Genomic DNA, 23,303 nt, shown 5'->3' with positions numbered 1-23,303 from the left:
CTGACTAACTGAAATGTCACCCCTATCTTTGGGAAAGGCAGGAAGGAGCATTCAGAGAACTACAAGTCTCACTGTGATCCCTGGGAAAGAGATGGATGATCTTCTTGGGAACCATTTAAAAGCATACTAAGGACAAGAAGGTGATTGGATGTACAAAATCATGCCTGACCAACTTGATAGGTGCCTCTGAAGAGATGACTTTGCTTGGTGAATGAAGTGAGAGCAGTGGATGTTGTCTATCTCAACTTTATAGTTGAAAGCCTTACTGTCTCCCCTAATACCCTCACAGAGAGGCTGATGAAGTATGGGCTAGATGAATGGACAGTGAGGTGGACCGAAAACTGGCTGAACTGCCAAGGTGTAAGGGCTGTGAATAGCAGCATGAAGTCCAGCTGGAGACCAGTCCCTCGTGGAGTCCCTTGGAGGTGGAGACTGGGGCAAATAATGAAGATGCCAAACGATAATGTCCCTGGTACTTGGGCAGAGTGCACCCTCGACAAGTTTGCAGAGCATACAAAAACGAGGGGAGTGGCCAGGGGGTTGTGCCACCATTCGGAGGCACCTTGACAGGCTGGAGAAATGGGCTGACAGGAACCTCATTGGGTTCAAGAAGGGAAAGGGACAAGTCCTGCACCTGGGGAGGAACAATCCCAGGCACCAGTAGAAGCTGGGGCTGGCTGCCTGCAAAGCAGCGTTACAGAGGAGGACCTGCGATCCTGGTGGAAACCAAGCTGACCATGAGCTGGCAATGTGCCATTGCAGCAAAGGTAGGCAACAGCATCCTGGGCTGCGTTAGGATGAGCATTGTCAGCAGGTCAAGGGAGGTGATCCTCCCCCTCTACCTAGCACTGGTGAGACACATCTGGAGTGCTGGGCTCCCCAGTACAAGAAAGACATGGACTTACTGGAGCAGGTCCAAGGAACAGCTACAAAGATGATTAAGGGACTGGAGCATCTCTCATATGACTGCTTAGCCTGTAGAAGAGAAGGGTCACGAGGATCTTATCCATGTGTATAAATACCCAATGGGAGGGAGTAAAGAAGATGGAGCTCCTCGCAGCAGTGACAGGGAGAGGACAAGAGGCAATGATGTGCATAAACTGAAATACAAGAAGGTCTATTATAAACATAAGAAAAAATATTTACTCCCAGGGTGATCAAACACTGGAACAGGTTGCCCAGAGAATTTGTCGTCATGATATCTTTGGAGATATTCAAAACCAGACTGGACATGGCTCTGAGTAAGCAGTTGGAGTAAAACTCAAGAGATCCCTTCCAACCACAGCCACTCGGTGAACAAGACTATCATGCTGGGCTCTCAGTCAAAAATAACTCGCAGCATCAGCCTCTGTGTGGGAAACGCAGCTGAAGCTACCACAGGCAAACAGCTCCCACAGCCTTTCCTTTGTGGCTTTCTTCACGCATGTCTTTCCTGGCTTTTAACACCTGCAGTGGCCCTCCAGTGCCTCTTTTGTGCTGTGAGCCATAGAACCACTGCAGCGTTTCATATCAGCACACTTCCCTGCCCTCTTCCGTCACAGCACCTCACAAATGCCAGATGGTATCTGAGGGTGTTACCAGTGTGTGGTTCAGAAACACTTTATGTGGCTCCTACCTTACACACTGATGGTTTGTTCTCCATGACAGATGAACCTGGTGGCTTTGGATGCCTGGTTGCCTCCCGAGGGCCGTGATTGGCACGCACATCTCTGTGGTTATAGGGTGGCTGCAAGGTGCATAAGCCTTGTGGTGGACCAGAGCAAGTGGGTCTTATCTTCAGGATCTTCTGTTGAGTTGTCCCCCCTGCACAGCCTTGCTGGACAGCTGTGCTGCAGCACTTCCTCTGCTTGATGCCACCTCATGCCACCTAGCCAGGGACACCTGGGCCATATTGGCATCCTGCCATCCTTCGCTCACCTCACCAGTGCCTGTGTGCTCTCAGCCCCGAGCTCGAGCCAGCAGGCTTCTCTTCTCTCACAGCTCAGATAGCCAGGAGACTACGCATCGTGCTATTTTATGAGCAGCCAACCGTCATTAGAGTCGCTGCAATGAAGGTGTGTTAGGGCTGGTCAGGTACTGAGGGTAAGTGGGCAGTGAGGCACTAGCTATATTGCACGCTGATTATCCACACCAATTAAATAGCCCATCACTGAGCCCTTAGGGCTTACAGCTCCACTTCTGTCTACAGAGGGTCTGACAAGTGAGGCTCTTTGCCATCCATGTGAGATGTCGAGGCCTTGGTTCAGTTGCCAGCCTGAAGCTCTCGGGCGCTTTGGTGTAGCTGTGCTCAAACAGGAGTGCAGGCTGGAGCCCTGCTGCTGGCTCCATCATGGCCATCTCCTGGCCCCCAGGCACCAAACCCATCCCTAGGGGGCATTTGGGTGCAGCAGTCTCCATCCGAGGAGCGTTAGGGAGACTTACTCTAGCCTGGAGAGAGCCTATGCTATGTGCCAAGCTGCTCAGTGTGCCCACCTCTCCATGCAGAGCTGAGCAAACATGACTCAGTGCAGCACTCAGCTGGAGGGCCCTGCACCTCCAGCTGCACAGGGTGATCTAATACCAGATATCACGTCTTCCTGGCCTCGCTTAGCTTAGGTTTCAGCACAGCCATTTCAAATCCACAGTTGCTGAGTACCACTGTTAGCAGTGGAACACACCAGTTTAGAAAGTGCTGAATGACGTCAGGCGCTAGACCTCACTGGAAAGTACTGCCACCATTTATTTGGTCAGCAGATTGACATTCAAGACCAAATTGACACGAAATCTTCTTCTGCGCAGGAGGAGGAGCTGCTATAGAAACCCTCAAGTACCAGCGAGCGTGCAAGACCATGCTCGTCCTCCAGCCCCACCGGCTGGCCTCGCTCCTCCTGGCCAGGACGTGTGGCTGCACAGCCCCCACGTGCTCTGCCTCTGGTGGGAACCACTGCTGATTTTGTGGCATTAAACCTCCAGGTAACATCACTTTGTTTCATTCTCTCTTGCTCTCTGTGAATGGCTGTTCAGGGTCCTGCTGTGGCTGGGAGGAGGCTCAGCCGCTTCATTTCTGCAGGGCAGTGCAGTCTCTGCTGTGCAGAGGTCCCTGCAGTAGGTTGCCATCTCTGAGCCTTTCGGTTTTGGTTCTTACTCTAAGGTATTCTCTGGGTACTTTACCTTTACAGCATATAGATTTTAACAGCAGCTGGGAACTGGAAGCTAAATTCATCCCAACTTGGGAAATGAGTGATTCCAAAAGATTTCTTTTTTGTCTAAGTGAACCCTTGCATCCCCTTCCAGGGTCTTTCAAAGCAGTTCTGCGGTTAGGGAGGCTGCAGTACTGTTTTCAAGGGCTGCAGCGACAGACAAGCCTGAAGGAACACAAATTTCAAAAAAAGAAAAGAAAAGAAAAGTGTTGTGCCTTAGATCGCTGTGTTTGAGAGAGCTGTGAAGAACAGCAAGATCGGAGCAGGCAGTTTCCAGGTTTCCTTATGTTGTTTGGAAACAGAAAGGAAGAGCCCCTCACTCAAGTGCTGTGGCAGGGCGCTCTCCTAGGGCTCTTCGTCCATGGTGGCAGTGCTCTCTCTTTCTGGCCGTGCTTCCCTCCCAGCTCAGCTTGCTGCCCAGGGCCCAGCCAGCAGTGCCCACGGTTAGATTAACACCCCCGTGAAGTACTGCCCTGTCCAAGTCTATTCTCATACCTGTGCAGCACATTTATTAAATCTTCGTCGACAGCTACGCATTCAATTTATAGGAAAGTTGGTGAATATGAGGGCAGTTGCCATGGAGGTGGCAGGTTTGAAGTCCGCTGATGCAGAAGATGCCGTGCTGTACCCCATCCTTCCCGCCCCATTTTCCTTCTTCCTCTCCCTTTGCTTAGTTCCAGGTCCTGTCCCTCACCCACCCCGGCAGCACCCCTCGGGTCCCACGGTGTCCTTAGTCATTTCACCCACCACATCCACACTTTGGTCCTCTGGTACCTGCTGATTTCTGACTTCCCCCCACAAAGCGGAAAAAGGATTTTACACGCAAGACTCCTCCTCCAGTGCAGCTGCTTCCCCGCAGGCATCCCACTGGGAAATACACTGGGTGTTTGCCATCATGGTGCTGCTGTGACAGTCACTGTGCCTTCAGCCTCTGCCTTGCTTCTCTTCCTCCAAGCTCTCTGTTAATGGTCTGGAAGAAGCCTGCTACTTCTTGAGCTGCTGGAGGAAATGAGCCTAGACTGGCCTTCCTCCCCAGCTGGTCACCAGCTTCCGTGGCGGGGGACAGATGCTCTCCCCAGTCTATGGTGAGGGGAAGGCAGGACACTCCACAATACCGGTGACCTTGTCTGTCGAGCCCCAGCCTGTTCTGGTCCTCCAGCAGCAGCAAGACACTGTTTTACAGCCATCACCATCCTTTTCTCACAGCTGTGTGCTGCTGCCTAGCCCCTCTGATGCTGCAGCCATCTTACCCACCCCCCCCAAGCATTTTCAGCAGCCACAGGATACGCTAGCTTATCAAACTGCATCTCTTTACAGACATTTTGTGCTCAGCTATACCCTATCCGTGCTATGTGGCCTGCTTTAAAACCCTCTACACATTTCCTCCCTCCTCCCCCCAGTCCCTGGTCTGCCTCGTGGCCTGGAGCGCTTGCAAGCCCTGATGCTGGGAACTGCATTTGGGCCAAGACTTCAGCTCCAAAGCAGGGGGTCCACCAGGGCCCTTTCACACTGCAGAGCACACCAGGGTGGTTCGCCTGCGTTGTACTTCAGCACGGGGGCTGCTGCTGGCATTGCAGAGCAGGGCCAATGAAAAGCAACCTGGGCATTAGCCAAATACATCTGCCTTATGCAGTTAGTGAGCATAACGATGTGGCAGCTTCAGCCCTTGATGTAAGGTGTTTCCCTACTGCTATTTACTGTAGTTTGGAGAGGTTTTCCTCGGGTGGCAGCTGTCAGCTTCCTTTCAGGGTGCAGGTAGCAAACAGCAAGCCTCTCTTGGCAAACCCAGACCTGAGTACAGAAGAACTGGGAGAGACCTCTACGCAGGAGTCACATCAGTGTCTGCTAGTGCCCAAGACACATATCGCCCCAGCAATTGAGCTATTTGTGTGCTTATCAGTTACTTCAGAACTGAAGCCTGATTTTGCAGGCAGCGCCCTCACCAACTGCCCACAATGTCTGCATTGCTTGCAGATAACTTCTTAAGCAGGCACGTACAGCCATGGTGTCCTTCCCTCTATCTCTGAAAGCTGTAGGATTTCACCAGCTCCCTCACCTCTTCACTCTCCTGTTAGAGTGGTAAATAACTGATTTTAAATTAAATGGTTAAATTCTTTCCAGAGTGCATTTAGACGCAAGGAGAAATTCAGTGGCATATACACAGCATCACCAGTTCAGAGAATTGTTCCATGTGCATGTCACATAGAGACACTGCACAGGATGGGGCCTGATGAAAGCTGATTTTTATCAGCCCATGAACTCACATTCTTCACACAACCAATACTCTTGCAAAACATCTAGTAGCCAGTGTGACAGAGGCTCAGTACCTGCTGCTTACATGTCATGGATTTCTCACGGTGGCAGGATGCCTGCCTTGAGTAGGAACCATCTCATGCAGCCCTTAATAGCGAGTTCCTTGTTTTACACTGGTGTTCCCTCTTCAAGGTCTGTATTTGTGCTTTACATCTGCAGACTTGTACTCTCTCCTGGAACGAATGGGCTTAAAATCAGGTTAATCCTTTCACCTTCCAAGGTGGAGAGCAGCATGCCTCACTCACTCCCTTAGGGTTTCAAGCATGCCTGTGGGATGCAGGAACTCAGATTCAGCTCTGTCTTCCTCAGCTCGGAGCAGGAGCTCCAGGTTCACAAGGCAGCCCAAAGGCTCAGAAATCTGCCCAGTTAGAGCCAGAGCATGAGGATGTCTACCAAGTGACATCTGCTATGCCCTTGCAGCCCTTCACCCCCATAGTCTGTCTTCCAAACCAGCAGAACTGATGGAAGAGCGCTTGCTCATGGGTTGTGCTGGGCTTTAGCTTTGGTTGCTGCAAGCCCTGACTAGCTCAAAACTAAGCTAAGGGTGATTTTACCTCATTTGCACAGCCTGGCTTATGGAATTAGTGTTCACTCTGTCACAGGACGCCCCCGCTATCTATGGGGGCTCTTCTAAGTGCTATTCCGCCCCTCCATTCAAGATCCCCCTATTTAATAAAGGCTGTCTGCCATGTCCTATTGGAAGTGTACCTTGAGTTATTTTCTTAAATTTACTTAAATACCCTTTTTTATAGGAGCCATCCATCTATGAAGAGGTAGGAGGAAAGTCTTACTATGTCTTTTCCCATTTCAGGTCTCAGAACTTCACACAACATCTACACATCAGCACAATGAATGTGTCCAACAACTGCAATGTCACAAATCTAGAAATATATCACCATGTTCGTCTCATTGAATTTACTCTGTATAACATCATTTTCTTTTTTGGAGCACTATTTAATGCCCTTGCCCTCTGGGTGTTCTTCTGCAAGATAAAGAAGTGGACAGAAACCAGAGTGTATGTAATCAATTTAGTCTTTGCAGACTTCTTCGTCATCTGCACCTTGCCTTGCATGGCTTATTTGCTCTGGAATAAGTCAACCCGAGATGAACTCTGCCAGTTTATAGAGGCCACGTATTTTATCAACATGGTAGTGAGCATCTACATCATTTCATTTATCTCCATCGATCGATACATTGCCATAAAGCACCCCTTGAAAGCCAGGACCTTCAGGTCTCCATTGAAGGCTGCCCTTCTCTGTGGGCTTCTGTGGGTCTCTGTGATAATCGGTGCCACCTTACAGTTTTGGCAGAGACACGCCGCACTCTGCTTTCAGAAGGATACCACCGCACCCGCTACTCTGAGCCTGCTTTCTATTTTTTTCGTTTTTACTCTTCCATTAGCAGTCTTGACATTTTGCTCCACAGAAGTAATCAGGAACCTTAAGAAACAGTTGAACACAAATTCATCAGAGGAGAAATTAATCCAGAAAGCTGTTCACATTATTTATGCAAATCTGATCGTATTTCTAATATGTTTTCTGCCAGCCTACCTTGGGGTACTTGCCAGGTTCATAATGGAGAAAGTTGGAGCTACCTGTTTCCTGCTCCAGGTTATGAAGAACTTCTCCTCTGTAACGAGGTGCATTGCCACTTCCAACTGCTGCCTGGACAGCGTCTGCTACTACTTTGTGACCAAGGAGTTCCATGAAGCCCTTCTACTGCCCAAACCCAGCACTGAAAAAACAGATCAAACCCACTCCTGGCAGACACACACTTGCTAAAGGAAAGGGGGGGACACAAAACACACCAAACCCCAAAACCGCCACAGCAACTCTGTAACGTCAAGAGAAGATACAGCTTCAGCGTTATTGGGATAACTATCGCTCTTTCTCTCTAGGGAGTTCATTGTTAGGTTTAGCATTACCAAGTTAATTGTGATTTATACTCTGTTTCTACTAAACAAATAAGTTATTTCACAGAGATGTGTAAAAGTTTGTATGTAATCGCTGGTCACTAACATTGTCCCCATTCCTCCCTCCAGCACCTACTTGTTACTGCTACAGGAAGACAGGTGACCCATGTGTGGCTCTCTGTTTTAGTTCATTTTGCAGCTAAAGTCAATTGGTCCTTACTGCCAACAAGTATGAAAGAATATATCATGTTTTACCTCATTGCGTATATCAGGTTGTTTGCGTTATTAAAACAATCCCATTTATTTTTATCATATTCCTTTGGCGGACTGGGGTGTGCGTGTGTGTGTGTGTGTTCAGGCGGTACCAGCACATCACTAAGTACATGGCCCTACATGGCTGCTGACTGCCCTTCCCCTTCAAGTCAAGGGGTCAGACAGATGGGAAGGAACACTTGTAGGATGAAAGCAATACTCGCCCAGTGCCATGAAGGCACAAAGACTGGGAGATTTCAGAGCTGAGTCCTCCTGCTGGCTCTCCTCCTGCTGCACCGCTGAGCCCTGGCACAGAGACACCTCCTTAGAGCCGCCATTCCCAAGGGGCTGCTGCTCCCACCCGTGGGGAAGCCCTTTTAGCTCTCTAGACCTTTGCCACCTGCGCAATGCTATTCCCTGGGTTTATGTAGTGGCACCAGGGTGGCCCCCAGGTTCACCCTCCCGGCCGCAGCTCAGGGTCAGAGTATGACCCCGCAGCTGGACACAGCTGGGTCCAGGTTTCCGCAGCCTGCCCACACTGACACCCCTAACGTTTCCATGGGGGAAATGCATTTGTCCATGAGTCAGCAGCCTAGAAAAGTCAGGAGAGATGCGGGGTGGGTTGACTCCCTACATGTTATTCAAATGCTCCCTAGGATAGGCCTTTTTTCTTTCTAAATGCTGAAAAATCTCAAAAACGGCCGCCAAGCTCTACCCAGGCAATGCTCAGAGTACTCCGGGAGACAGTGCGGAGGAGGCTTCCCTGCCCACTTATGCAGCTTCCCCTGTGACCCATATCTGCCGTCAGGGAGCCCATGGCTGCTGTTCGATCTGCTGTTGTCACCTCTGGGACCGCGAGGTGAGGGGACATGAATTAATGGGACAAATCCTGAGGGAGTCAGAGGATGGCTCCCGTCAGCTGGGACTGCAACTGCTGCAGCCAACAGACAGCAAAAGCCATCAAAATGACTACAAAATACCACTGGGGCATGTTCTTAAACGTGTTTCTAAAGGTCCTGACACCTATGGCATGCCCACTGCCACACCGGTGTCTCTTGTGCCCGGTTGGCAGTGGCTGTCATTACCAGCTTGAGCTTTCCAGTGATGCTGATGAGCGGTGTTAGACACTGGCTGATACACAGGGGACAAGCAGGCGCATAACGTCTGTTACCTGTCCTGTAAAGACACTGAAAAGAAGCACGCTGGGGCCCCTCGCCCTGGGCTCACTCTGACAGGGTGCATGAGCACTGATGTCCCCCCTCGGAAAGGCCATCAGCCCCCGTACTGCTGCCTGCCTGGGCCCCCTGCCTGGGCCCCCTGCCCCCTCTGCAACCGCACCGGAGGCTGCACGGGCTGCTCTGCTCCCTAGGGACCTTTCGCTGCCAGAATCGCAATTTGCAGCCATTATGGGTTTTATTTCAGAAATTGTTTGCTTTCCCACGACTGAAAAGATTAAATTTTAATTGCTAATTTGTGTGAGGCGAGTGGGGGGAACACAGACTGGGTGGAAAAAATGATGGTGAAGCGTTGAGCTGATGTGAGTAGAACAACAGAGGGCACCAGAGACTCCAACGTCCCAAAAACTAGGTGATAAATGAACCACTTTTGGAGAACTAGAGTTCATTGCAGCGTTTCAGCGCTCCTGAGCTGTTGACAGCAGGCTCCCGGGCAGCCGTGCCCCACACAGAGCAGCACCCTGCACTGGCACCCGCGGCCCCAGCAGATCCCCCCTGCCAGGACGCCCATGTCTACACCGCAACCTTTCTGAGGACTAAACCCACCTGACAGCCCCACAAGAAACAGGTAATGGCTTTTAATTCTTCCCACACCCGTGTGTGGCAGTGTTCTCTGCTCAGTACTTCAGGATGTGCTTTCTCATCTCTTAACTGAAGCAACTATGCCTGGTTGTTAACTTACGGGTCAGTCCTCAGCCATACACAGACGCCTCAGACTCCTCCTGCTTTCACAGCTGTTATGCCTCACTGTTTTTCAGACACATGTGTCGTTCAGGGGGCCCTTCATCCCTCGCTGCGGTTTCACACCAGTGCTTCTTACCATGCCTTTTCTGCTAGCATGGAGACACTAGGCTCCAGGCACACTGCAGCACGGGACCTTGGGAACTCCCACCGGCTCTGTGCTTACATGGGGCATTCGACGGGGCTGGGATGCCCAGCCTAGCTCAGAGGGCTCAGCTGCTCCTTGGGGCACTGCTATGCATGCAGAAAGTGGCTTTTTCACTGCGGGGTGACCACGGTGGGCCGGCAGGGAACAGCTGCAGGGTAGGTGGTACCATGGTGCAGCCAAGGACTTGTGAGGCTGAAATACCAAGAGAGCCAGGACACCAGCTTTATGTTAGTTCCTCCATAAATTCCACCCTAAAAATGAGTGTGGTTCAGTAATGCCATACCAGTTGTGGTGCTAGGGCAGGTGCCGCGCTTTCTTCTGTGATTGCCAGATCCGTCTCCCAGTCTCGGACACTAAAAACGGTTCACTTAGTTCATGCAATCAGACACTTTCACTACAGTTTGGATGTTGATGCTTAGAAGCCACTGACTCATAAGGCAATGTATTTATAAGAGATTGAAGGAATCTGGGCATTTGCCTTTCCTGCCTCACTGTAAACAGTTCCTTCATGAGCTGCAGACTAACTCTAATTCATTCTCCGCAGCCTCCTTGCTGGCAGCGGATACCCTGAAATATTTAAAGGAGATAGTCTAAGTTCTTGGATTTGTGTTTTCTGCTCTAGCAAAATTTTGGCTTCCTGTCTTTGAAGGTTGAGATCAGACATGTCTTCTCACTTTCCCTTCTCTCTTTGGAGACCTGTTATCTGCCGGGGCTGGTGGCACCCATGCTGAGCTACTCCTCCCCAGCATCCAGCAGCGAGAGGAGCGGGTTCGTGCTTGGGAGGCAGCCTGCCCACTGAAGGCACCCAGCCACCAGCCTGCAGCTGCACTCCCATCGCCCCCAGGGGTAAAGCCACCTGAACTACCTGGAAGGGCTCAAGTCCTGTGGAGGTTCACAGGCTGGCAAGACCCAGAGCAAACCCATGGGGTGGCTTCAGCAGCAAAGCAAGGACTTTGGAGGGTGGAGGGGGAATGCTGCCCAGCTCTGCTTTGGGCTGCCCTAAAGCCAGTGGCTCTCTGATAACCACAGCAGCAGCAAAGATAAGGGACCACAGAAATTGTCATTCTGCTTTGCAGACCCTTTGCTGTTACCCAAACCGTGCAAAACAGGACTTGATGGAGGGCAAGGCAGGCTTAACCCTGTACCCGTTGCAAAGAGGTTTGCCTCTGTGTTTCCGTGTTAGCTGGTGGCGAGTGACAGTGTTAGTTTGATGGCCGAGGGATAGACAGTGCTGATGAGCCACCGAGCCCCCCCCAGGGGCTGCCTACATATGCAGTGCAGGGGCATGAGGAGCCACAGAGCCATGACAGCAGGGGCACCACAGCAGGACCCAGCCCAGAGGACCCGTCGCCGAGCGCCGTCTCATGCTTACACCCTTTTCTTGCAGAGACGGCCCAATATGCAGAACTGCACCAAAGACGACGACATACTGCAGAAAGGCATTGTGCTATTTCAACTTATCGTCTACATCCCAGTGCTCTCTTTGGGGATCCCCCTGACCATGACTGCCTTCTGGGTCTTCTGCTGCAAACTCAAGAGGTGGACCGAGACCAGGGTGTACATGATCAACCTCATGGTCGCGGACAGTTTCCTGCTCTTCGCCCTGCCTTTCCTGATATATTTTAACAAGTATGACCATCCCGTAGACAAGCTGTGTATCACCATCCAGAACATCTATTTTACAAACATGCCTATGAGCATCCTTATCATCACCCTGATTGCAATTGATCGATACATTGCAATCAAGTTCCCTTTAAAAGCAAAGATTCTTCGATCTCCACTAAAATCAGCTTCTATCTGTGTGTTTGTTTGGTTAACGCTTATAGTTTATTCCTACTTGCGTCGAAACCTGGATGACAGAAAGGAAAAATTGTGCTTTCAGAAAGAAACTGTTCAACCTAATTATTCAATGTTATTCTCTGTTATCTTTGGGTATTTTATTCCCTCAGGGATTGTGATTTTTTGCTCCGTACAAGTCATCAAATGTCTCAAAAAGAAGATGGCCACGAGCCCTCATGAGACAAAGTTAATTCAGAAAGCAATCCACATTATTTCTGTGAATTTGTGCGTGTTCGTCGTATGTTTTTTGCCTTTCTACATCACACTGCTCTTCCGGTTTGCAGTGGATGTTGCTGGAGCTTGTTCTCTGCTCTTGGAAGTTAGAGCCTCTATTCGGATCTGTGCATGCTTAGCAAATTTTAACTGCTGTTTGGATGCATTTTGCTATTATTTTGCAGCCAGGGAATTTCAGGAATTTCCTTCTGTGTTCCCCACTTGTATATCAATGAGGTCCAAGATGAACCAAAGCCAAGAGTCACAGCCACCCACAGATCAAGTCATGACATAAACAAGGTGTAGTGCACTATAGGTGTTAAGAGCCACAGTGCTGCTGAAGTTTCGAGGCAGAGGGAATGGGACCACCTACAGTATTCGCAATCATTATAGGTACAGGCTTACCTGCAAAAAGGAGCAAGCCCCTCCAAGGGCTCTGATACTAACTTGAATTTTGTCCTATCCTCAGTGATTTGACTCCAGCTCTGTCTTGAACGCTTGTAGTGCAGCTTCAGGCATCTCCTGGTAAAGAGGGAGAGCCATCTGGTACGGTCTATATAAGGCCATTGTTTCTGCCATACGCTTATTTGTACATATCGTGCAGCTAAACATAGGAAACTGAGCACCCTTACAGCAATACACAAAGCCACTTCTAGCACTCTAACGTATACAGTCACTTAAAAACAAGAAAAAAAACCTATACTACAACACCAAACCTATCACATCAAAGAATTTGCCCTTGCAGTGGTAGTTTCCTACCAGCCTATATAATTTCAAAGCTTGCAGCTATTGCCAGGATGCAGCTATTGCTGTGCATGGAGTAAACTGCAGGACTCAGACGGGAGCCTGAGACTATTGCCCCATTCCTGCCCTATGACACTTGTATTAGCTTGTTGCAGTGCCCTGGCATTTGTGAGACTAAAAACCATTATTGCATGGGAAAACTGAGCTACATAAAGTGTTGTGGACCACAAAACAGATGCCTAGCATCGTGCATATCAGGTATAAAGCTGTGATCTGATCTTGCCCAAGCGACTACCGTAAGCCCGGGTGACAGCTTTGGTGTACTTTGACGGGATCAAACCTTCAATGTGTGTCCTGTCTGGTGAGAGGTAATCACATCTGCCCGAGTCGTTGCAGCCTCATGCTGCAGCAGTGTTGATGTGCAGAAAACGACAGTGAGCAACGTGAAGCAGATGTAGCCCTGATCTCTCCCTCACCATTCACGAGCAGTTTTCAGGTGAGGTTTGGTGAGAGTGGGGTGTGTAAGGCCCTTCTGCAGAGATAGGGCAGGCACACAACTTGGGGCTTCTCGGCATTGCCCTGTGTGATGAAGCATTGCTTTGGATTTGTGTTTTTTTTCTCTTCCAGCTGCTTGGACAGCACACAGTGGGTGTTCAACAGCTCTTCTGAACATCATTTTGAAATGTTTAACTCTTTCTACACATTATACAGATAGCCTTGATCTATTCTAGATGGATCCTGGACCAGGCATCAGTTTTAATGTCTGGCTTTTCTGGTACCAAATTCCTCTAGAACATCTGTGCTTGCTGACTGCGCACTATGTATCCTCCTACCTCACAGCAAAGTGACAACAGAGCAGCTCAAAACAGTTAAGCAACAAAGGGAGGTCTTGGGGCATCAGAAGGAAGCAACCCATAGAGAAACCCGGGCTGAAAGGGGAGCCAGTGCCAGGGCGTGACTACTTTGTGTTTATCTGCATAGATATTTCATCTAGCATTTTACCACATAATCACTTCAATAACTTAAATCCAGCGTGGAAAACATTATAGAGTTTTTGACATGGATGTGATAGCTGTAGCTTGGTTGGCTTCATGATCCTTGACTTTCAGTGTCTTCTGACTTGTAAACCCCTAAAAAAATCCTTTGGGGAATGCAAACCCACATTGTGCTCATTTAAACCTACAGACAATTAACTTTCTTAGTAACAACTTACAAATAGATCCCCCATAAGTGGTGTGTCACGCCCTAGTGTCTGCAGACCACATGCTGAAACCACTGTCAAGACATTGGCCAAACAACATACATAACATAACATAACAACATACATAACAACATACAACAACTTTCACAGAAAGTACTCCCTATCCAAATGTTAGATCTACCTGCTTTGTGGCAATACCTTGGCAGAGGTCCACTCATGATGGAAGCTGCAGTGAGCAACTGTGGCATAAAAATGAATGAAACTACTCAGGTCATTCAGCCGATCATTTATATCCCAATATTCTTCTTTAGTGTATTATTTAATGCTCTAGCATTACTGGTGTTTCACTGCAAGTAGAGCAAAAGGCCCGTGTGTGTATGTGACCAACTTAATCACTGCACACTGTTTGGCCCTCATTCTGCCTTTTAAAGTGTCTTTTCAAAGACAGGAAAATATACAAGAAACAAATAGTGCCTGATCTTAAAAACCATCTATTACTTAAGGAGACGCATGAGTGTTGTCACCCTTGTAGGTGTCAACAAATGCACTGCAATTAACTGTCCTCAGAGTGCAAGAGGCTTAGGGTCCCCATGAGCCCATTCTCCTTTACGGGGTGCCCTCAATCTTCATGACAGGCACCACTTACACGTCCAGGTGAGTGGTGTTCAGCAAGAAAAAAGACTTCTGTTTCCAGAAACAGCGCAGACAGCCTTCAAAAATGCTTTTGGCTTCGGGATCCCTTTCTAGGATCTTGCATGTCATTGGTTATAATGTTCCAAACACATTATTATTAAGATTTTTAGTATTTTGAAAAAAGATGAAGGTTGATTCATATCAACCTGTTATCCTACTGTTAATCCAGAAAACGAACACCTTGCTTTTTTTGCAAACCCAGTCATGTTCATGTTTTCTCCTTGTTAATGTGAGGCACCTTGTCCAATTTACGATGGGCTCCAATTACGTCGTCTACTCTGAAATACAAAGCAGTAACGCTGTTGTGTATGTGGCCTCACGTATGGGCCTCATAGTATAGCAAATACTAACTGTAACCGAAGAATTTCAGAGTCCTTTCCTCTTACCCTCTATTAAACTAAACAGCTGCCACGGTTTCACCCCAGCCAGCAGCTAAGCACCACACAGCCGCTTGCTTACTCCCTGTCAGTGCCCAAACCAGTACAACAGCTGTGCTAATGAATTTATAGCTGGCGTTCCTGTACGTAGCCAAGCTTACTGCATATAGAGCTGGATGAAGTGAATGCTTTCTTCTTGTAGGAAGCAAACTGAGGTCTCCCACCATTCATGTTCTTAACTTAAAAAGTGAAGTGTTCCTTTTTCTTATTGTAAAGTGGAAATACGTTTATTTCACAATCCTTGTCATCACTAAGTAATAGTTTTTGCATTTTGTACTGAATGCAACAAAAACACAAAAGGAAACATTCTTTTGCAAGTGCAAATAAAGCTCACAGTCATATATATATAAATAAATATTCATTTATTACCATTATACATCAGAGTCTTCTGTTATCAATGCTAAACCTGTACTAAAGATTGTGAGAGGAGACTTAGCTACCACGATATAAGATCTGCCTTACAACAGTCTACTTATAGTGCAACGCAAAGATGAGCAACAAACTTTCTGATTACCTGAAGGCCTATGTACTACCTTGGACAATAATTATTATCTGGTTTATGTATCAAGTTATAATGATGTTTATGATGGGTTTCTGACACCTTTCTTCAGTCTGAAGAAAGCCTCAGCTCCCTGAGTGCTCCCAGTAAATGAAGCAGATGAGTTATCAGCACCTGGGCCACAACAAACTATCAGCCATCATACAGCACTGGAGTAGCAATCCATGAGGACAGCGACATGGTTATCCTCAAATCTTTCCCATTTTCTAGCACAAGAGTCTGGCTAATGATAGAGGGGAGCAGGAGCCACAGTCCACAGCTCCAACAAGAGGGCTGGACCACTGCATTCTGCTAACATTTCTCTGCATCTTAAAAGAAAAAAATGCAAACAATGGTTTAAACTTTAAATGAGTAAATTGATGCTGCAGTCAAAATTTAGGCTTCAGAGAAAAACCAACCAACCAATCAACCAAAAAAAAAAAAAAACCACAAGGAAAAGCCTACAAAGTAATCCAGAATCTTGCTTCTAAGTGAGTTGCCATCAGATTTAGCATTTTTTTCCCTTCTAATCAGGGAAGGCAGGGGCTGGCATACAACCGTACTTTGCCATTTGGTGGCATTTGGGCAGGCCTCAAACCTGAGTTCTCACCAGAAGTTTGGGCTCCAGCAGCACTCCTCTCCTGGGGGGCTGAAGGACACATATTGGGGAGTTCTGCATTTTAGCAAGTTGGGTGCTGCTTTCAGGTTTTTGGAGGTGTATCTGGGGTTTTGGTTTCTCAGTGCAGCACAGCTGTTCCAATTGCGAGCATTGCCCGGCCGTCTCCAGGGGACTCTGCAAGCACCGAAGCAGCAGTAAGCAGCTGGGATGCACAGGCTTTGCCATGCCCTCCCTGGTATGTTCGCAGAGGGACGCACCTGATCCCTTCAGAATCACAGAATCTCCTAGATTGGAAAAGACCTGTGAGATCACCTAGTCCAATCATTAACCTAACACTGACAAGCCCACCACTAAACCACGTCCCTGAGCACTATATCAACACTACCCTTAAATACCTCCAGGGATGGGGACTCCACCACTGCCCTGGGTAATGCGTTCCAATGCCTGATGACCCTGTCAGTAAAGAAATTCTTCCTAATATTCAATCTAAACTTCCCTTGGTGCAACTTGAAGCCATTTCCTCTTGTTCTAAATCTAGAACAATCCTCCTGCTCAGCATTGATGCTGCAGGAATACAGAGAGGGCTACAGTACAGAGAGCCCTGCGAGTGCGCTATCTGCCATGGCTCTGTTCCTGCGTGGTGCTAAGGAAGGGGAAAGGGGAACAATCTCAACTGCCAGGTCATTGTGTGAGGTTGATGCAGTTAGCCTAACACTGCCATTTCACAGGCTTTCCACGCTAAAAATAAGACTGACACATTCTGCTCCCAACACTGTAGTTCTGTTTTGGTCAAGATCTGCTGTTGCAACATCATGCTTTCCTGTGAGAAAGCCAGGGGGAAAAAAAAACAAAGGGCAGAGGCACTGCAGAACGCGAATGCTGCAGGGCAGCATGGTGTCCTGTGTCCCCCTCACACATGTGGAGGGGGTACTGGTACCTCTCGCACCTTGCCAGAGGCCTCGTCCCACTGTGATGTGCCAGCAGATGTAGCCAGCAGGACACAGTCTCTGGGAGGCAGAGGAGACCGAGATCTTCCCTGGCAAGGAAAGGAGGCAGGAGCCCATCAAACCTGAGCTCTCCTGCTTATTAGCAATCTGCACCAGCAGCACAGGAAAACCTCGTAAAGGGCTTTCTTTGGCTGGGAAACCTCAAGCAGAACATCAGGCAGAGCTTACAACGGAAGAAAAAATGATTGTGCAGAACAGAAATAAGCCGTAGAGATCAAGAAGTATAAAGATCAAACAGGTCTTAGCAAATTCTTCCCTTAGATATGAAAAGCTACCTACAAATTACAAGCAAAGAAGTGAGATCACCCCATATTGCTGCTGCTAAAAGCAACAAAATTGTCCTGATATGTCCTGAAAACTATCTGATTAATTTGTCACAGTAAGGGTGAGGAATCCAAGAAGTCCAGAATTTTAAAGGAATTGCCGCATGAAATCTCACATCAGCCACAAGGCTTTTAAATAAGTCAGCCAAAATAGGATCAGGGAGCAGAGACCACCAAACACAGTCCCTTCTCTAGGATGGGGGAAGAAAGGGAAGGGTCTGGCCAGGAACAGCTCTGCTATGCTCAGATGTGAAAAGCGTGCAGTTTCACAACATGTCTGAATAACATGAAATGGGAGGGAAGAAATAGAAAGGCCTAAGTTAAGTGGTGCTTCACCTTATAGGAGTATTTTGCCTCAATGGCTTCTTTCACTAAAAAAAAAAAATCCCTTCTCAAGCCAAGATGCGGTAGCCACTGGTGTCAGTAAAAGGTCCTTTGGAGCACATTGCGAGCGGTAATGCACTTTGTACAGGCACTGGTGCTCAGCGGTGCTGTAGGCCCCCGGACTACCCTGCTGGAGAGATGCCAGCAAGGAAATGCGGAAACAGCATGAGTGTCACCTGCATTGCGCCACATGGTGACAGCACTGGCGGGGCTGAGACAGGTTGAGAACTGCAGAGGCAGGGGAAAATGTCGAGTGAGCACTATTGGTCCGTGGCAGAGGTGATAAAACCTGCAACTGGATGGAAGAAGGGGGCTATAAGCAGCTGGAAGGGTGGCTGATGGGGAGCCGAGGTGGAGAGAAGAAAAGCATGAGGATCCTGACCCAGCGGTGTCCAGGAATCAGACAGGGACCCCGAGAGCCACACCAGGAGACATGTAAGTTCTCCGCAGATAACACTTTATCATAGCTTTGCCCGCTGGTAGCTGGTGTTGAGTTTCTCTGGACCTGCTGATCACAGGTAGCTGCTTTGTGCCTGGTGACATGGTTTGTCCCTCCCTTGAAGACTCACCAGGCTGATGGGAGACACAGCTGCCCTTGTCTGGCAACCAGAGCACCAAGCTGCAGATGGAAAGGACCACACTGGAGAGATGCTATGAGCTGAGCTCCCTCCAGGCTTGAATTTGATTGCTCATGGTTGATACCGGTAGTGCCTACCTTGACATGGGCAACAGGAGCGAGTGGACAACACTTGAGGATGATGCAAAGTGAAGTATTTTCTGTACAGTGGTGAAACTATCACAATCCAGGAGCTGGATGACTTTGAAAACTAAAGTACTAACAAGGACCATGACATGACAATGATGGTGGTTGGAGATCAATGAACTGGGTGTACTAATAGGTCAGTAACTACTTATAAGCATCCACAAAGAAGCAGCCACAAGAAAGGCAAAAGCAGTCCCTCGAAACTCAGAAGTTTTTAAGTTAAGCTTTATACTGACTATACACTGGCAAGGAATTAATTTCAAAGCCTGGTTGGTAATGCGCAGAGAGACAATGCAGAAATACTCCTGAAGATACTCTAAGATAACCTGGAAAGCGGAAAGGGGAAATGTGTTTGCCCAAGACAGCAATTCAAAGTACTAACAGCGGGAACTTTGAGGTGGTTGATCACCTTGTCTGAGCTCTTCTTGTAAATGGGTTGCGATGGACAGCCAAGGAGGAGACCCTGGCCAGCAGACACCTGCAACCACAGAGCAGTCACAAAGTCAGCAGGTCACAGGGTCATGGTGCCAAGTTTTCTCAGAATTGCTGGCTGATGAGAACTGTGGAAGATGAGAGAATTACCATGATTCAGACCAAAACTCGGTTATAATAATCACAAAACTGTCTGCAAACCACAGCCCTCACGCCTCCAACAGCTCTGTGGATGGAACTGGGGGCCCACGAGGGCTGCTGTGTCCTGGGGCTCAGCAGTGTGACAGCAGGCGGCAGTCCTCGCTCCTGCCCCAGCAGGACTTGCAGTCTAGAAGGCAGAGAGAAGACCTCAGGACCCTCCAGGGCAACGGGTCCCCTCCGAGCAATGTGTACAGCCTGTTGGGCGAGGAGGGTCAATGGGCATTGCCCAGGAGACATCAGGCACTGGAAAGTAAATCAAAGGAAAAACCCAAAGCCATTCCTCCATTGCTGGAGGAACTGCTGCAGGGCCGCACAGCAGATGAGCGTTTCACCTTGCTGCAGGGCTATTTGCAGGCTCCTCAGTCAACAGGGGGTGGTACGAGCCATGCCAGTGGTGACAGAGGAAGCTCAACCCCCGGGGAAATGCATTGAGGAGCGGCGGGGGTGCCTCCTCCACCAGTGTTGCTGGTGCCACAGCCACCAGCAAATGGTCATCACAGGACAACTCACTGGTCACATGTCAGGAGCAGCACTAGGAAGGCTCATCTTGCCTGCATGCCGCACCACAGTTGCTCTGGAGGAATATACACTCTCTCCGAGGACAGCGAGTGAGCAGGTAATTCCTCCTGGCTATTTGCTGACCTTTTTTTTTGAGCTCTGCAAGGCGCTGCCTTTCCCAAGCCATGGTGGGACACCAAAAATGGTGGTAAAGAAACTGAGTGAGGGCTGGAGCCTGTGTATTTTCAAAGGCTCGTTTGGATACTGACCACCTTAGGCATGTTTTGGATGCTTAAGGGCTGTCTCAACCTTTGTTCGGTCTTCCTGTTGTCTGTTGTGATCTACCCTTATATCTTCTGGGCTTGTAACTCATTCCTTGTGTCCAAAGCACAGAGCTGCTGCAGGTATCATCTGTAGCACATTTCCTCACCTCCAAAGAGGTCTCCTGGCATTATTCCTCAGCAGCATGATTTTCAAAGCTAGCCTAGAGCTGCTAGCATGTAGATGTCGCAGCACTGCCCTACGGTTTGCTCGCTCAGGATGCTTTTGAGCCCTGGGAACCTGCACCCATGGAGCCATGTTCCTCTTGCAGGGAAAATCCAAAGACATCTCAGACCTCCCAGGTCTTCTCTGTCCATGAACAGTTGCACCTGCAATATATTCCTGCATTAACTTCTCCAAAGCAGGAGGGCAATCAGCAATATTGCCCTTAGATCCAGGGTGATAAAACCACCCACCAGACCAGATACAGCTCATCTCTCTGTTTCACTTGGCTGCTGATCACATTTCTTGCCATGGAATTGGTGGGGTTTTTTTGTCTTGGAATTGTGGCAGATTGCTCTAATGCTTCTGAGACGAAGACCAACTTTCATGATCCTTAAAAATCAGCATGCAGACCCCAGTACTCTGATTCTTATTGCAGACTACTAAAGGCTGCCACTGAGCATATGATTCAATGGCAGCTAAAACTAATGAAAGTTGTACTAATAATTATTCTTATCACTAATGTGATGGAGACAGCTCAGGACTGAAGGAGAGGACAGCTGTCCTTTTGCTGCACATCTCATTGAGATATAAAGATGCTGGCTGGCTTCTCCTGAGCAGGGAGAAGGGAAGGGAAGGGACGAAAGCTGGGTTTAGGCATCCCCTTTCCATTATCAGATGGCTGTAACAGCTCACATAACTGCTAGCTGCAGGATACGTGCTACTACCTGATCTGAGTCTGGCATAAAAGAAGCCCAAGCTTCTTTTTTCCCTGCTGCCCTCCATGAGCAGTCTTACCCGCATGGGACCCAGCAAGAACCTGTGCTTTTCTCTCCTCCATGACTGACCAGGCTCATGTCCCACTCCCTCCCCTTTTCCTGCTAGCTACCTAACAGCCAGCTCTGCTCTGCAAAGTCATCTCTACGGTCTGGTTTTCACTGTCGATACAGCCCTGAGATATCTGAATTAATCACCGATTCAGCCAAGAGTCTAGATTCTAAAAGGTTTAATCTGCTTTTGCAGGAACTGTGCCTCTTAATACCCCCAAAATGAACCTCAGCAGCTGCAATATCACAGCCTATGAAAACTTTCCGCTTGTCCAGCTGTGCATTTACATCCCAGTTTTGCTTTTGGGCATTCTACTGAACATGTTGGCGCTGTGGGTGTTCTGCTGCAAACTCGACAAATGGACAGAAACCAGAGTATACATGGTCAACTTGGCTGTGGCTGACTGTTTGCTGCTCTTTACTTTGCCTTTTAAAACTTTCTCCCAGTTCCATCAGCTGAAGGTAGGCGGATGGTGCCTGGTTCTGGAAGGCTGCTATTTCATAAACCGCTTAATGAGCATCAGTATCATCACAGTCGTAGCAGCTGATAGGTACCTCGCAATCAAGTACCCTTTGAAAGCCAAGGTGCTGAGGTCGCCGCTGAAGGCAGCTTTTGCCTCTGGACTTCTTTGGATAGTCATCATCTGTGTGATGTCCCTCATTAAAAAGTTAGAGGACCGAGGAGAAGATGAATTTTGCTTTGAAAAATCTTCCATTAAGCCCTCAGTGATCACACTGTGTGCTATTATTGTAGGGTTTTTCATCCCATTGACCATCTTGAGTTATTGCTCCATACGAGTCATTGCAGAACTCACGAGAAAGAAGAATGAGAAGTGTCATGAGGAAAAGCTGATCAGGAAGGCTGTCTATATCGTGTCTGCCAACATGGCTGTGTTCATCATATGCTTTTTACCTCTTTACCTCGGGCATCTCCTTCGCTTTATAATGGACTCCATCAGCTCCAACTGCTCTGCAATACAGAGGGTTAATAATTTTGTTCACCTCGCCTCAGTCCTTGCCAACACAAACTGCTGCCTGGATGCTATTTGCTACTACTTTGTCAACAAGGAATTTAAGGAAGCATCTCCCAAGCTAGCGAAGTCCAAATCTGAAGCCAGTGCTTCAGTGAAATTCAGCTCCCATGCATAACACGAGTGCAAAAAACCATGCGGCACATATTTTATATTTGCTACGTTCACGTTCAGCTGGGACTCAATAGGCTTTCACAGGGGTTTTTGTGTGTGAGTGGGATCGAGGGACTTTCTGCTAATGGGAAGGATTCAGACGCATGAAAATCAGCCCTCATTCAGACAACCACAGCACTTTGCTGTTTGCTACTGATAATTCTCTGCCTTATGCAAATTTGAGAAAAATGACAGCATTCCCCTGCAAAAACTTACTTTAATTTTCCCAGAAAACCCAAAAAAAAGTACAGCCAGTGGTAAAGGGGTTTTTATTGTCCCTCACCCCTGCCTTGGATCAGTTGTTATGCAACAGTGGCTGTGACAAAGAAATGGAGGTTATTCCAAGTATCAAAAAAGAAAAAAAAAGTCAAAGTGAAAACACTGCAGAAAAAGAAAGGAGGATATTTTTATAAGTCACAAACATCTTGTATTTTAGTTGGTAATAATGCACAATCACAGTAACAGAGGCAGATTTAGCCTGCTTTAGACAACTTTACAACACCATTCATACTACATAATAGCTACAAAATGACCATCAATTGTAATACAAGGTCAGAAGAAATTGCAGTTCCTTGTACCAGGCAAAAACTTTACATCAAAAGTGTTTGAGTCAAATGTCATTACTACTGTCCAGACAGCTGGGGTGGGGCAGTGGGAATAAGGACTCTGTGTTAGGAATCTATTCAACCTTATAATGTAAAGGACTGTCTAAAGAAAATGGCAGCAAGCTGCTCCAAAGAAACCAACATAAATAAAGTCACGCTACTGGTAGAGAGCACAGTCTCTTAATGAGTTAAATGGAAAAGGTAGGAGATCGGTGGTACAGGACCTGCTCTGTTGTCTGTCCCCAAGAGGGACAGCTCATCTCCCCTCTGTCCAAGAGAGGGACAGCTCATCTCCCCTCTGTCCAAGCGAGGGGCAGGGTGTATGAGCTGCAACAGAGACTGGGACTTCCAAAGGCAGAGCAGTGCGTGCTACCCTGCGATGCACTTACCCACAAACAGCTAAGCAGTTAAAACTGCTAACTAGCCCCAGGCCACATGCCTCTGGATGGGACGTATCAGGCACACACCTCCACTCACACCTCCCAAACCCAGACTGGGCTTCCATCTGCCTGCATATTCTGGGCCAAACCTT

The 23,303-nt window shown here is 48.2% G+C and overlaps 3 protein-coding genes across 3 annotated transcripts; all 3 read left to right on the top strand.

Annotated features, from left to right (window-relative positions):
• Positions 1–6,340: 6,340 nt before the first annotated feature.
• Positions 6,341–7,273, top strand: LOC104282655 (G-protein coupled receptor 35-like). The gene has a single exon (XM_009880769.1). The coding sequence runs from the start codon at positions 6,341–6,343 to the stop codon at positions 7,271–7,273; it is 933 nt and encodes a 310-aa protein (XP_009879071.1).
• A 3,906-nt stretch (positions 7,274–11,179) lies between these two features.
• On the top strand, positions 11,180–18,547 carry LOC104282670 (G-protein coupled receptor 35-like). The gene is made up of 2 exons (XM_009880787.1): positions 11,180–11,895; positions 18,487–18,547. The coding sequence occupies exons 1-2, from the start codon at positions 11,180–11,182 to the stop codon at positions 18,545–18,547; spliced, it is 777 nt and encodes a 258-aa protein (XP_009879089.1).
• Positions 18,548–21,204: 2,657 nt separating this feature from the next.
• LOC104282669 (G-protein coupled receptor 35-like) lies at positions 21,205–22,131 on the top strand. Its single transcript, XM_009880786.1, has one exon. The coding sequence runs from the start codon at positions 21,205–21,207 to the stop codon at positions 22,129–22,131; it is 927 nt and encodes a 308-aa protein (XP_009879088.1).
• The last annotated feature ends 1,172 nt before the right edge of the window (positions 22,132–23,303 follow it).

The sequence above is a fragment of the Charadrius vociferus genome, unplaced genomic scaffold, assembly GCF_000708025.1.
Source record: "Charadrius vociferus isolate BGI_N301 unplaced genomic scaffold, ASM70802v2 scaffold643, whole genome shotgun sequence".
NCBI lineage: Eukaryota > Metazoa > Chordata > Aves > Charadriiformes > Charadriidae > Charadrius > Charadrius vociferus.
Note: the sequence above shows the minus strand (reverse complement) of the source record. Positions and strands in the feature narration are given on the sequence as shown.

Coding starts and splice junctions, on each gene's coding strand:
- LOC104282670 (XM_009880787.1), top strand. CDS start 11,180: ATGCAGAACTGCACCAAAGACGACGACATACTGCAGAAAGGCATTGTG. Junction 11,896..18,486: donor TACATCACACTGCTCTTCCG/GTTTGCAGTGGA, acceptor TGATACCGGTAG/TGCCTACCTTGACATGGGCA.
- LOC104282669 (XM_009880786.1), top strand. CDS start 21,205: ATGAACCTCAGCAGCTGCAATATCACAGCCTATGAAAACTTTCCGCTT.
- LOC104282655 (XM_009880769.1), top strand. CDS start 6,341: ATGAATGTGTCCAACAACTGCAATGTCACAAATCTAGAAATATATCAC.